Raw genomic sequence first — 12,933 nt, 5'->3', positions numbered from 1 at the left:
GAGCTCAGTGGCAGGAGTGGCCAGCCAACCAGTCAAGTCTCAGGGTGGGTGGGTATTTGCCTGGAGGCAGAGTCCGTACACAAAGTTCAGTCCAGTCCTAAAGTCAGGAGTATCTCACTTCACGTAGTTTAACAGTCCGGGGGATCAAGGAAGCTGAGAGTCCAGGGTCACAAGAAGCCAAAAGCAGCAAGGTCTGGCCAGGAATGACAAATGTTGTTTCTAGCAACTGACTGACGCTGCAAACCCTGCTTAGGAAAGCTGGAGCCATCTGGTTCTCCTCATGAGCTAGAAGGTTGATCAGCAGCAGGTGGAGTCACTCTGCCTTCTGCAACTTCAGGCTGCTGCTCAGCAGGTGAAGCCGACTCCTGGCCCATGACAAGCCCTTTGTGCTGACAGAAGAAGAAGAAGAAGAAGAGGAGGAGGAGGAGGAGGAGTTTGGCTTTGATATCCCGCCTTTCACTCCCCTTCAGGAGTCTCAAAGCGGCTAACATTCTCCTTTCCCTTCCTCCCTCACAGCAAACACTCTGTGAGGTGAGTGAGGCTGAGAGACTTCAGAGAAGTGTGACTGGCCCAAGGTCACCCAGCAGCTGCATGTGGAGGAGCGGAGACGCGAACCCGGTTCCCCAGATTACGAGACTACCTCTCTTAACCACTACACCACACTGGTTTTCACTTAAGCACTGCATTTTGTTCTGAGAGCCAGGCTACTGGTTGGTTGTATTTGTGGACATTGGTATTACTCCGTAGCCAAAGGACAGGAGGATTGCAATAACTTTGGGCTGAATCCTTTTAAGTTCTACTCAGAGTGGACACATGGAAATCAATGGTCCTATCATAGTCATGTCCTTTAATTGTAGTGGATCTCCTCTGAGTATGACTTATTTTGGAGGCAGCCCTTTGTCTTTCCCCCTGCACCTTCCCCCAATTTATGTAAAAGCAAAGTCTCTCTGACCCCTGACATACATTCGGATGCTGCCAAGATGTAGCCTCCTCCCACTGGGTGAGCAAAGCCAGTCGGTCATTGACTTTTGCATACGTACAGATGGGCAGATGCTCACACGCCCAGGTGTTTTTCATATAAGGGTCTGGATCCTCAGCAGTACCTAACTCTCCTCTTCAGAGTGAGCTGCAGGGGATACTGAGGAGCAGGAGAACCCCATCAGGGTGAGTCTGTAAGGAACAGAAATGCGATGTGAGTTGGCTATGGGGGATAACTCAGAACATTACCAAAAATTGGAACCACAACAACCCTAGACCACAAATCAGAGTGCTTCTAAAAAATGAATGAGAATGGGAGAATAGGTAGAGGATCTGCCATAGGAATGGAAATCAGAAACTCGAGTAGTTGTGGAGAAACTTCACCCATAGTGCAGTTTGGTGATGCTTTGAGTAACTGGGTGTAGATGCCCCAGCAGATTTGAACAAGAAGGGGACTCTCTTCAATTTCTCTATTTAAGGTGTAGCTGTGAAGATCGATGTGCATGATCAAGTGATGGCTTGTGTTATTGTATTTATATTTATTGTTTATTTATTTAATAAAAATTATTTTAAAAAACCTGCAAAGTGGTTTACCAAAACAAACCCCCCCCCAAAAACACACCACAGCAGTAGATAGAATCAGGAAAAATTAACAATCCTACTTTAAAACATACAAAAGATTGAAATTACTTCAACTTCCTAAGCATCTAGGTATGCTTGCCTAAAGAAGAATGCTTTTAGCAGGTGCCCGAAAAGAGTCTAGCAAAGGCACATGCTTTGTTGCAATAGGCGAGGAGTTCCAAAGTGCAGGCGCTGTCACAGTAAACAATGCAGTACAGATATTATGTGGACCTGTAGTAGTGCTTGAAACTACTGAAGGGGAGGTTTTATTTTTTGTGATTTCACCATGCTCTGTATTATCCGAAAAGGAAAATATTTATTTAAGAAACAGGACTGCACAGCAGCAATCTAGTCTCATCATGATCAGTGGGACTTATTCCCGAGCCCACGGTGCATAAGACGGGCTGCAATCCTATGCACCCCTTGCATCCAACTTGTACCTAAAACTCTGCATGAGCCTGCACCAGAGAATTGCAGAGTTGGAAGGGACCCCTGAGGGTCATTTAGCCAAACTCCTGGGGCAATGCAGGAATCTCCAGCAGGACCATCCCTGACCGGTGGCCATCCTTCTTCTGTTTTTCCCCTCAGCCAGGAAGATACAACAACGGAGACTAGAGGTGGGGGAAAAGATAAATTTTGACAATGGGGCAGATTTATCAGGTGTGCACAGGCACAGCTTGAAGACTTTACACAGAGAGGAACCCCACATGGGTTTTGTTATGTAGTGTAGTTTCACCCTGGGCCAACAGGGGGATACTGTATATAGTTTTCACTCAGGTCTGTAGATAGTTTTCACTCAGGTCCGCGGCAGTTATTTTAGGCGGGAACTCTGGGCTGTTGTGGTTACAATGTGACAGCCGGCTGCCTATAAATACAGGCCGGCTGAGCTGTTCACTGTCAGTTCTATTCCAGCTTACCAGAATAAAGAGCTACTTGAAGAAATCGCTGTGCCGGCTGCTATGTCAACCCACCACTTAACACTGGCGACGAGGATGGGATCGATGGACATCAGAGCACAGCCAGATGCGGCCAGCCTCTGAACTGAGCTGAATCACTGAGCTGAATCACAGAGCGAAATCACTGAGCGAAATCACTGGGCAGAACCAGTTCAGAGCTGACTGTTCTGGCTAGAGCACTGTGTTCCATCCATCGCCCTTCACGCCGGCATCGGAATCATGGCTTCACTTGTGCCTCTACCGCCGTTTGCGCCAGCCTCTGAATCATGGGACTCCTACCTCGCTCGGTTCGACTGCTACCTCCAAGCCAACGAACTGACAGCAGTATCACAGGATCGGAAGCGGGGCCTATTCCTCAGCCTCTGTGGGCCTGAGGTGTTTGAGACGGCCCGAGCGTTGGTTGCGCCTGAAGCAGTCCAGGCATCACCATGGGACACGATCCAAGAGAAGCTCCGCAACCACTACGCACCAAAGCCGTCCAAGATTGCTGCCCGCCATGCGTTCTACCACAGGAACCAGGCAGAGGGGGAGTCAATCAACAACTACACCACCGCCCTGCGACAGGCTGCAATGCACTGTGAGTTCCGAGACTTAGACGATGCCCTGATGGATCGAATCGTCTGCGGGGTCCGGGACATCCATCTGCAACGGCGTCTCCTAGCCAAGCCAGACCTCACGCTACAGAAAGCCATTGAGGAGGCTGTGGCCTCAGAAGCTGCTGAACGCTCCGCTCAGGAGATCCGCAAGTCCAGCAGCCTGCGTCTTGCTAGGGAGCCCGTTCCGGTGCATCATGAAGAGGCCAGCAGTGAGGAGGCATCCTCCAGTGAAGACGATGATGTGCACCAGACAAAGCGGGAGCGCAGGAAGTTCCAACAGAAGTCCAAGGGCCAACCGGAATGTGCTGGCTGCGGAGGCAACCATTCCCGTGCCAAGTGTCGATTCAGAGACGCCATCTGTAGGAGGTGTTCCAGAAGGGGCCACATCGCTAAGGTCTGCCGATCGGCTCCGTCTGACACCCCCCCTTCATCGACTCGCAAGTCCAAGTCTTCACTCCAGTCTGCCAAGGAAAGTTGTTTCGCTCTCACCAACTGCCGCTGCCCGTCTGGAACCACGATTGGCCAAACCGACTCGCCTACGAGACGCAAGCTGAACGTCACGGTGCTCATTGAAGGAGCTCCATGTGACATGGAGATCGACACCGGGTCTGCCCTGTCCATCGTGTCATGGAGCACCATCAAAAGACTGGTACCCAGAGTGTCCAAAAGGCAACTCGACTCTCACCGCGTACACCTGAGAGACTACCAGGGAAACGACGTTCCCGTGGTAGGCGTTGGCCGGTTCCGGATCGCCTTCAAGGATTTTTCGGGCCTGCTCCGGTTGGTGGTGGTCGAAGGTCAGCGGCCAAGCCTCCTAGGGCTAGACTGGTTTGATGCCCTCGGCCTGGAAGTCACCGGCATCAACTGCATCTCTAACGCAGAGACTGAGGGTCTGGTCAAAGACTTTGCCGAGGTTTTTGACGGCACCTTGGGCCAATATACAGGTACGCCCATCTCCTTTAGCCTGGATCCACAAGTCGCCCCCATCAAGCTAAAGCCACGCCGGGTTCCCTTTGCTCTCAAGGCTAAGGTGGACGAACAACTGGACAAACTGATCGCCCAAGGAGTTTTGGAGCCGGTTGACCACGCAAAGTGGGAAACCCCCATCGTCACGCCTGTCAAGCCAGATGGGTCGGTGAGAATCTGCGCTGACTACAAGTGCACGATCAACAAGGCACTTCAGCAGCACGCTTATCCGGTTCCTGTTGTCCAACACCTGCTGCATTCCCTGGGTGAGGGTAAGGTCTTCGCTAAGCTGGACCTTGCCCAAGCCTATCAACAACTGCCAGTCGATGATGCCACTGCTGAAGCCCAGACGATCGTCACCCACCGGGGGGCATTCCGTTGCCGCCGGTTGCAGTTCGGGGTGAGTGTGGCTCCTGGCATCTTCCAAGGCCTTATGGAGCGTCTCCTGCAAGGGCTTCCGGGCGTGGTACCATATTTTGATGACGTCTTGGTGTCTGCAGACTCACACCAGCAGCTGTTCGAGCGCCTCCGTGCCGTGCTGACCAGGTTCCAGGAGGCCGGGCTCAAGGTAAAAAGGGAGAAGTGCCAGATCGCCGTTCCACAGGTAGAGTTCCTGGGCTATCTTATCGATGCCTCCGGTCTTCATCCAACCACATCCAAGATCCGCGCTATCCAGCAGGCCCCCACTCCAAAGAACAAAACGGAGTTGCAGGCGTTCCTGGGGCTGCTGAACTTTTATAACATGTTCCTGCCCCACAAAGCCACAGTGGCTGAGCCTCTTCACCGACTCCTTAGCACTAAGACGCCTTGGGCCTGGGGTCATCGGGAGACGGCGGCCTTCAACGCGGTCAAGGCTCTCCTTTCTTCGGACAGTGTGCTGGTACAGTACAGTGAATCCAGGCCACTGGTCCTTGCCTGCGACGCCTCACCTTTTGGCATCGGGGCTGTCCTTAGTCACCGTTTTCCAGATGGAAGAGAAGCACCGCTCGCCTACTTTTCCAGGACACTATCTCCGACGGAACGGAATTACAGCCAGCTCGACAAGGAGGCATTGGCACTTGTGGCTGGAGTGAAGAGGTTTCATGAATACCTCTATGGCAGGACTTTTGACCTCATCACTGACCACAAGCCACTCCTGGGCCTCCTCGCCGGTGATCGTCCAACTCCACCGGTCCTCTCACCACGCATGCTGCGATGGACTGTTTTCCTGGCTGCCTACCACTACCGGCTCATCCACCGCCCGGGGAAATCGATGGGCCATGCCGACGCCCTCAGCCGTTGCCCTCTTCCAGCATTTGTGGAAGACCCGGCTCCAGCTTCATCGCTCCTTCTGATTGAGGATCTTCCGGCAGCGCCTGTGTCGGCTGCCACTGTGGCCTCCGCATCTGCCCAGGATCGCACCATCAGCCGGGTGCTCAACTGGGTGTGGAGGGGGTGGCCACAAGGGCCCTTTGCATCGGAGTTCCAGCCCTTCGCAACCAGACAACATGAACTCTCAGCTCATCGCGGCTGTCTGCTGTGGGGAGACCGCGTCGTGATTCCCCAGGGACTCCGTCAGCGCGTCCTGGAGGCTCTGCACGTTGGCCACCCGGGAATTGTCAAAATGAAGGCGTTGGCTCGGTGTTACGTCTGGTGGCCTAATATGGACGATGCCATCACTGCCTGGGTGTCCGCCTGTCAAGCGTGCCAGGAGTCGAGGCCTGCACCACCGGCAGCTAAGGGATACACGTGGGAGACGCCAAAGACACCCTGGTCGAGGGTGCACATCGATCTGGCTGGCCCCTTTCACGGCCGGACCTTTATGGTAGTGGTGGACGCCTATTCCAAATGGCTGGAGGTCGCCCTGATGCCCTCCACCACTACCGAAGCTGTCATCCGGGTGCTGCGAGGCCTGTTTGCAACGCATGGGTGTCCTGATGTCCTTGTCTCTGACAACGGACCGCAGTTCACATCAGGCACGTTTGAGCGGTATCTTTTGGGACTGGGCATCCGCCATGCCCTAACGGCACCCTTTCATCCATCCAGCAACGGGCAAGCGGAAAGAATGGTGCGCTCGACAAAAGAGGCACTGGCGCGCCTGGACCGGGGAGACTGGCATGAGCGGGTCGCCGAATACTTGTTCGCGCAACACATCACCCCTCATGCGGCCACAGGGAGGAGTCCTGCGGAACTGCTTATGGGCCGCCGCCTCAGGTCACCGCTCGACCGGCTACACCCAGACTTTGCCGTGGCTGAACCCCCAGGCTGTGCCAACGCACCACGGTCATTTGTCCCAGGAAACCAGGTCTTTGCCCGGAACTATGTGGGGGACATCCCTTGGGTGCCAGCCACAGTAGTGGGAGTCACTGGACCTCGCTCGTACCAGGTGGCACTCGAAGACGGGCGCTTGTGGCGACGGCACATAGACCAACTTAGGCGCAGGGTTGGGGACTTGGACACTACCGAGGTGCCCCCAACTGCGCTTGCGGCTCCAGAAGAGACACGTACAGATGGCGAGGCTCCACCTACACCTCCCTCGCAAACTGCCAGCGTGGAGCCGAACCAAGCCGTCTCAGAACAGACTCAGACCACTCCACTTGCGGAGGCTCCACTCACAGCAGCGGATCCAGGGGAGTTGGTTCCAACGCCACCTAGGGTCGCACCACAGCCTCAGCGAGAACTGTGTGGCCCTCCGGACTTGGCTACCAGTCCCCGGCGGTCTGGCAGAGTTTCCAAGCGCCCAACTCATTTAAAGGACTATGTTGTTGGACAGGTATCACTGTTGGTCTAAGTATGGGAAATGTAACCGATATGCTTTTGTGCCTAATTGAACCATTACGCGTAGTGCTGTATATAAGGAAACCATTACGATTGTAACTAACGCCTTATCTCGGTGGGGAGGGGTGTTATGTAGTGTAGTTTCACCCTGGGCCAACAGGGGGATACTGTATATAGTTTTCACTCAGGTCTGTAGATAGTTTTCACTCAGGTCCGCGGCAGTTATTTTAGGCGGGAACTCTGGGCTGTTGTGGTTACAATGTGACAGCCGGCTGCCTATAAATACAGGCCGGCTGAGCTGTTCACTGTCAGTTCTATTCCAGCTTACCAGAATAAAGAGCTACTTGAAGAAATCGCTGTGCCGGCTGCTATGTCAACCCACCACTTAACAGGTTTCCCCGCATGTAACGCAACAGGCAGGGAGCCAGCTCAGATAGCGAGACATTGGGGGAGGGGAGGACAAAAGAGTACCAAAGTCCGCCCATTTTATCCTCTTTGGGATGGTGGCGCTAGGGCTCTGGGACCACCCTCCCCAAAATATTTAGTCTTGTGTCTAGGAATATTTTTCTGCAAAAGCATCAGACTGGTTGTCAAAAGTGTGAACTTCATTAATAGACCCTACTTAAAGGAATTGGTCAGTTAGCCACAGAATTGCTTTGCTGATTTTTCTCATCTTCTTTTAATTACACAACTGCCTTTGGGAGGTCCTAGCTTCATGCAGGGGAGACTGAGGGCAAAGGGGAGGCTGCCCTGCTGAGTGCTCAGGGCGGCATTGAGCCGCTCCTCCTGGTGCCACGCATGGGCAAAACTGGGCGGTGGCACTGCCACTGTCCCACACGCTCCGCTTTTGGGGGAAGCAGAGGCTTTTCAGAGGGGGATTGGGGCCTGAAGGGGGTCGCAGGACAGGCAGCGGCCTTGGCAGGCTTTCCCAGCAGCCCAGAAAGTCGGCCTATGTGAAGAAAATTAGACTAGGCCGAGTAGATTCGGCCTTGCCTTGCCTTCGCCCCCAACCCAGCTGGCCAATTGGCTGCATGCAGGAGGCGGGGTGAAGGCAAGGCAAGGCCTAATCTACTCAGCCTAGTCTCATTTTCTTCACATAGGCCGACTTACCGGGACCCGGGAAGCCTGGCAGAGGTTAGGGCAGTAGGGCGGTTCATAAAAAAACTTTTTTTTTTTTAAATGCCTGCTCCAAAGGTCTTATCTTACTTATATATATATGATCTTACTAGGGATTGTATAGCTATATCTGAAATTTCATGAATATCAGTTAATATCTTGACCCTGCTCCACTGAATTGAACTTTCAGCCTTCACTACATAGGAAAACGGCTGAGTAAACAGCTATTTTTGTGGAGGAGGGTCAAGATACTAACTGATATGCACGAAATTTCATATACAGTGGTACCTCGGGTTAAGAACTTAATTTGTTCCGGAGGTCCGTTCTTAACCTGAAACTGTTCTTAACCTGAAGCACCACTTTAGCTAATGGGGCCTCCTGCTGCTGCCGTGCTGCACAATTTCTGTTCTCATCCTGAAGTATAGTTCTTACCCAAGGTACTATTTCTGCATTAGCGGAGTCTGTAACCTGAAGCGTATGTAACCTGAAGCGTATGTAACCCAAGGTACCACTGTATAACTATATAATCCCTAGTGTAGTAAGATGAGACCTTTGGAGCAGGCATTTTTTTTAAAAAAGTTTTTTATGAACCGCCCTAGTAGGGCAGTAATTGTTCCTTGATAATTTGTGACCCCCCTCCGTGATGGTACCTGGGGTGACCTGCCCCCCTGCCCCCTTCCTACGCCGCTGCCCCATGCCACTCCTATTTCTGATTCTTTCAGCTGCAGACGCTATGCGTTGTTTCCGGACTTCACCCTCCTCCTTGTGCCTCCTCCTCTTCCTCCTGGCTTCCAGCTCTGCCTCTGAAGATGATACTGTGGTGGTCACCAGCAGCGGTCCTATTAGAGGCAAAAGACTCCCGGCTGGCCCTGGCTCTGTCACCGCCTACCTGGGCATCCCCTACGCTGAGCCCCCCATAGGCAAACTGCGTTTCCAGAAGCCGGTTCCACATCAACCGTGGAGCCAGGTCTTGGAGGCCACCACCTTTGGCAACTCTTGCCTTCAGTTTAATAACGATTCCTTCCCTGATCGACCCATATGGACTCCAAACACACCACTTTCAGAGGACTGCCTCTTCCTCAACATCTGGGTGCCCCATCCACGGCCAGTCACACCAGTGCCCATCCTCCTATGGATCTATGGTGGGGGTTTTAGCATGAACTCAGCCTCAGCAGATGTCTTAAATGGAGGCTTACTAGCTGCTACAGAGAATGTCATTGTGGCCTCCATGAATTACCGTGGAGGAATGTTAGGTTTCCTGTACTTGCCGCCAGCTGCCCCAGGAAATGTTGCATTGTGGGACCAACATCTGGCTCTGAAGTGGATGAGTGAGAATGCAGTTGTCTTTGGCGGGGATCCAGCTCGGTTGACTCTCCTTGGCCTCGGTTCTGGAGCAGCCTCAGTTGGTTTTCACCTGCTTTCACCGGCAAGCCAACCCCTTGTTGCCCGTGGTGTGCTTCATAGTGGAGCTCCCACTGCCCGCTGGATTTGGAGGAATCCTGAAAAGGCTGAAAGAGAATCAGCGATGTTGAGTCAGCTCATGGGGTGTCCTAAAACTAACCACAGTGCGATGGTCAGCTGCCTCCAGGGAAAGGAAATTGAGAGCCATGCACTTTCTGAACTCTGTGGTATCAGATCAATAACAGCAGATGGGGAATTTCTCACCGATGAGCCCAGAAAGCTCCTGGAGAGAGGCATTCAAGGCAAACCCATTCTCACTGGTGTCATGGCTAATGAAGACTCATTCATGGCATACCTTATGCTTCCTAGTGCTGAAGTAAATGATGGGATCCTGACCTGGGAACAGCTTCTTGAGCGGGTGCTGGAAACTCTGAAAACAGAGGAGGTTGCCAGGGCTATAGCCCTGAAGTATGCTGAATACTTTCAAGGGCCAGAGCGGTACCGTTTGGCCTTGATTCAGTATTTGGGAGATTATCCCCTTTTATGCCCAATGATGGAGTTTGCTGCAAAGGCCAGGGAAGTTGGGAGCCCAGTTTATGCTTTCTACTTCAGCCACCGCAGTTCTGGCTTTCCTTGGCCAGAGTGGATAGGGACCCCCCACGGAGCAGAGATCCCCTACTTGTTTGGAAACTTGGCAGCATCATTGCGGAAAGACCCATCGGAGGCGGAGGTGGAATTGAGCCGGCGAGTGATGCGATACTGGGCGGAGTTTGCCAGAAGCGGGTAAGGTATTCACCTTTCTGTGCCAAGGACTAAGTATGCCTGCCCATATATGCCAACATGCCTTTTACTATGTTTTTAAAAATAAATGAAGTAATTATCTTGTTGCACACCATCACAATATCTGAGTGGTGCTAGATTTCAGCGTTCCAGGTGTTTAACCTCGGTTTGGTTTCCATGGGATAAAGACTGGCGTGTCTTTAGGATATATGGTTTATTTGCACACACACAGATATGCAACCTGCTGCTATGATGGAGAGGCTGACAGCATTAACCCCCCAGTAAGTCTTGGACCCCAAGAATTACAAGGAACGTCGGCATCTTGCAGGCTACCCTCCCCCAGACTCACAACAATATTTTCAGCTGCTGATTTTATTTATACTTTATTTTTTTAATTTTTTGGATTACTTTTTGTAAACTTCTGAATGTTATTATTTTAAAATATCTATTCTGTTCCTGCAAACTGCTTCGACATCTGACAATCCACTTAATTAAATAAAAATAAGTAAATGGCAGAACCTGGATCATTAAACCATCGTAAACAACAACAACATGTGCACATACATTTCAGTGTATACAAATCTAAATGTTCCCATTTAGTAACTGATCTGTGGTTTTCAGAACTGAAAATGTTCTAGGGATGACTGCTTGCTTCTGACTTTTATGTCAGCTCTGTCTTCTTCAAGCATTGGATCCTCACCCTGAAATCAGTCTGGTGCTGTAATAAAGCTCTGATTTCTTTGTTGCGTCTACAGGAATCCCACCGGGTCTGCGCCCAATGAGGAACAGTGGCCGGTCTACAATGCTACAGAGCAGAACGTCTTCCACATTACCACAGAGGCAGCCCAGCACAAATGGACGCCACCTGGTTCACGATGTGCTTTCCTGGCCTCTCATCTAGCAAATGAAATAGAAGCAAGTGAGTTCAGGGCTCTCTTCGGAAAGGGGGGATACCCAGCTCTGGACTGGGAACCTACAGCCCTTAGTAGTGCAATTGCTAGATGAAAATATGGAGAAGGGATTTTATTAAAAGGGGGCATTTTTCTCTTATCAGAGGTCCTCCACAAACTCCCCACAGCTGCCTTGTCCCCTCAGTGCTCCAGGGTCCCTACTCTCCTCCCCACTCCCTTACTAACTTATCTTCTGGCTTTTTCAGGCTTTAACAAACATTAAAATAAGAGCCACCACATGAATAGTTATGTTATCTTCAACACAACATTTCATGAGTTTTGTTTTTTTTAATTGCCAATTGCTGGAGAAATGTGGAGAACTGAATCATAAGAACAGAGAAATGAGAAGCTGGGAGAACCAAAATGGGCAGATCTGTTCATCCATAGTGGTTAGTGGTCAAGGTTGAGCATTACAGGCCAATAACATCTGGAGGGCCATGTGTTCACCATCCTCCTTTTTCATTTTTTAAAATTCATTTTTAGTTCCTGCAGCATTCTGGTACAGGAGACATGATGGCTGGAGCCTTGCTGGCCTCACTGCAGAAGCCACTGCGATAAAGCATTTTCAAAAATGTGAGCTGGGGAAGGGAATACTTGCTCCCCTTGGATGCCTCAGAGAACTTCCTGTGAAGCAGCTTAGGACCCCATCTTCAGTGGGGCATGAGGAGTACCATAAGAATGCAGGGTGGAAGGATTCTGGCCTGCTTTTGATGGAAAACAAAAACTGGGAGACTAATCAGATCGCCTGCAAAAGGAGTTTGATCTTCTGTTGATCAATTATTTCCCCTAACCATTGTTTATTTTTCCTTTTGCAGGGAAATCTGAAGAAGGTTGTATACCACCTGTTCAGGAGAAAGATGTGAAGAATGACGCCCGAGATGGCGAAAACCATGCCTCAGGAACTGTTTAGCTAGGACAAACTCTGAGGGATCTGCAGCCATGTACAAAACATACGGTAGCATAGCTATTCATTGCAATAAACCTGAACGAGGAAATAAATTACTGTGATATGAATTGAATAAAAATGTAAACCCTTTTCAGGCATTTGGTATCTCCAGAATACAGTGGTACCTCAGGTTAAGTACTTAATTCGTTCCGGAGGTCCGTTCTTAACCTGAAACTGTTCTTAACCTGAAGCACCACTTTAGCTAATGGGGCATCCCGCTGCTGCTGCGCCGCCGGAGCATGATTTCTGTTCTCATCCTGAAGCAAAGTTCTTAACCTGAGGTATTATTTCTGGGTTAGCAGAGTCTGTAACCTGAAGTGTATGCAACCTGAAGCAATTTGTAACCTGAGGTACCACTGTACTTGGGTTTCTTCAAGAAGAATGGGGATCTGGAACGGTGCCAACCACACATTCCCTAGGTAGGATGGCCAGTGAGACTGGCCTGTGAATTTTGGATAGCCTCTTCACACACTAAGTATATATAGATACTGACTGCTTGAGTGGCAGAAAAACTGAAGGGAATGGTGTGAGCCTTGTTCTAATCAAGGTTAGCTGGGTCACCCCCTTTGCCTCCATCTCATTTACAGAATTTTAATGCTTTGCCAACAACTTATTCCTAATAAAGATCCTTGAAATGTTTGCTCAGTCTGCATTCTTCTAATTGAGCCGATGTAATTTGCACATCCTGGAAACAGAACATAGGTATGATTTGGTTTTCGACAGCACACTAAATACTATGATCCGGTTCTCAGTGCAAAAACATAACAAAATGCATATAAGATAGATATGCTAAGTCAAAACATGCATAAAATGCACAAAGCATGTACAAAATGCACATTTTGTGGGAGGGAAACTGTTTCAAATAT

General features: G+C 50.6%; 1 protein-coding gene across 1 annotated transcript; it reads left to right on the top strand.

Moving 5' to 3' along the window:
• The first annotated feature begins 1,026 nt into the window (after positions 1-1,026).
• LOC114588661 (cholinesterase-like) lies at positions 1,027-12,706 on the top strand. Its single transcript, XM_077925164.1, has 4 exons — positions 1,027-1,164; positions 8,713-10,174; positions 10,927-11,090; positions 11,937-12,706. The coding sequence occupies exons 2-4, from the start codon at positions 8,724-8,726 to the stop codon at positions 12,029-12,031; spliced, it is 1,710 nt and encodes a 569-aa protein (XP_077781290.1). The 5' UTR covers positions 1,027-1,164; positions 8,713-8,723; the 3' UTR covers positions 12,032-12,706.
• Positions 12,707-12,933: the final 227 nt, after the last annotated feature.

The sequence above is a fragment of the Podarcis muralis genome, chromosome 2 (genome assembly GCF_964188315.1).
Source record: "Podarcis muralis chromosome 2, rPodMur119.hap1.1, whole genome shotgun sequence".
In the NCBI taxonomy this organism is placed as follows: Eukaryota; Metazoa; Chordata; class Lepidosauria; order Squamata; family Lacertidae; genus Podarcis; species Podarcis muralis.
Note: the sequence above shows the minus strand (reverse complement) of the source record. Positions and strands in the feature narration are given on the sequence as shown.

Coding starts and splice junctions, on each gene's coding strand:
- LOC114588661 (XM_077925164.1), top strand. CDS start 8,724: ATGCGTTGTTTCCGGACTTCACCCTCCTCCTTGTGCCTCCTCCTCTTC. Junction 10,175..10,926: donor GCGGAGTTTGCCAGAAGCGG/GTAAGGTATTCA, acceptor TTGCGTCTACAG/GAATCCCACCGGGTCTGCGC. Junction 11,091..11,936: donor AGCAAATGAAATAGAAGCAA/GTGAGTTCAGGG, acceptor TTCCTTTTGCAG/GGAAATCTGAAGAAGGTTGT.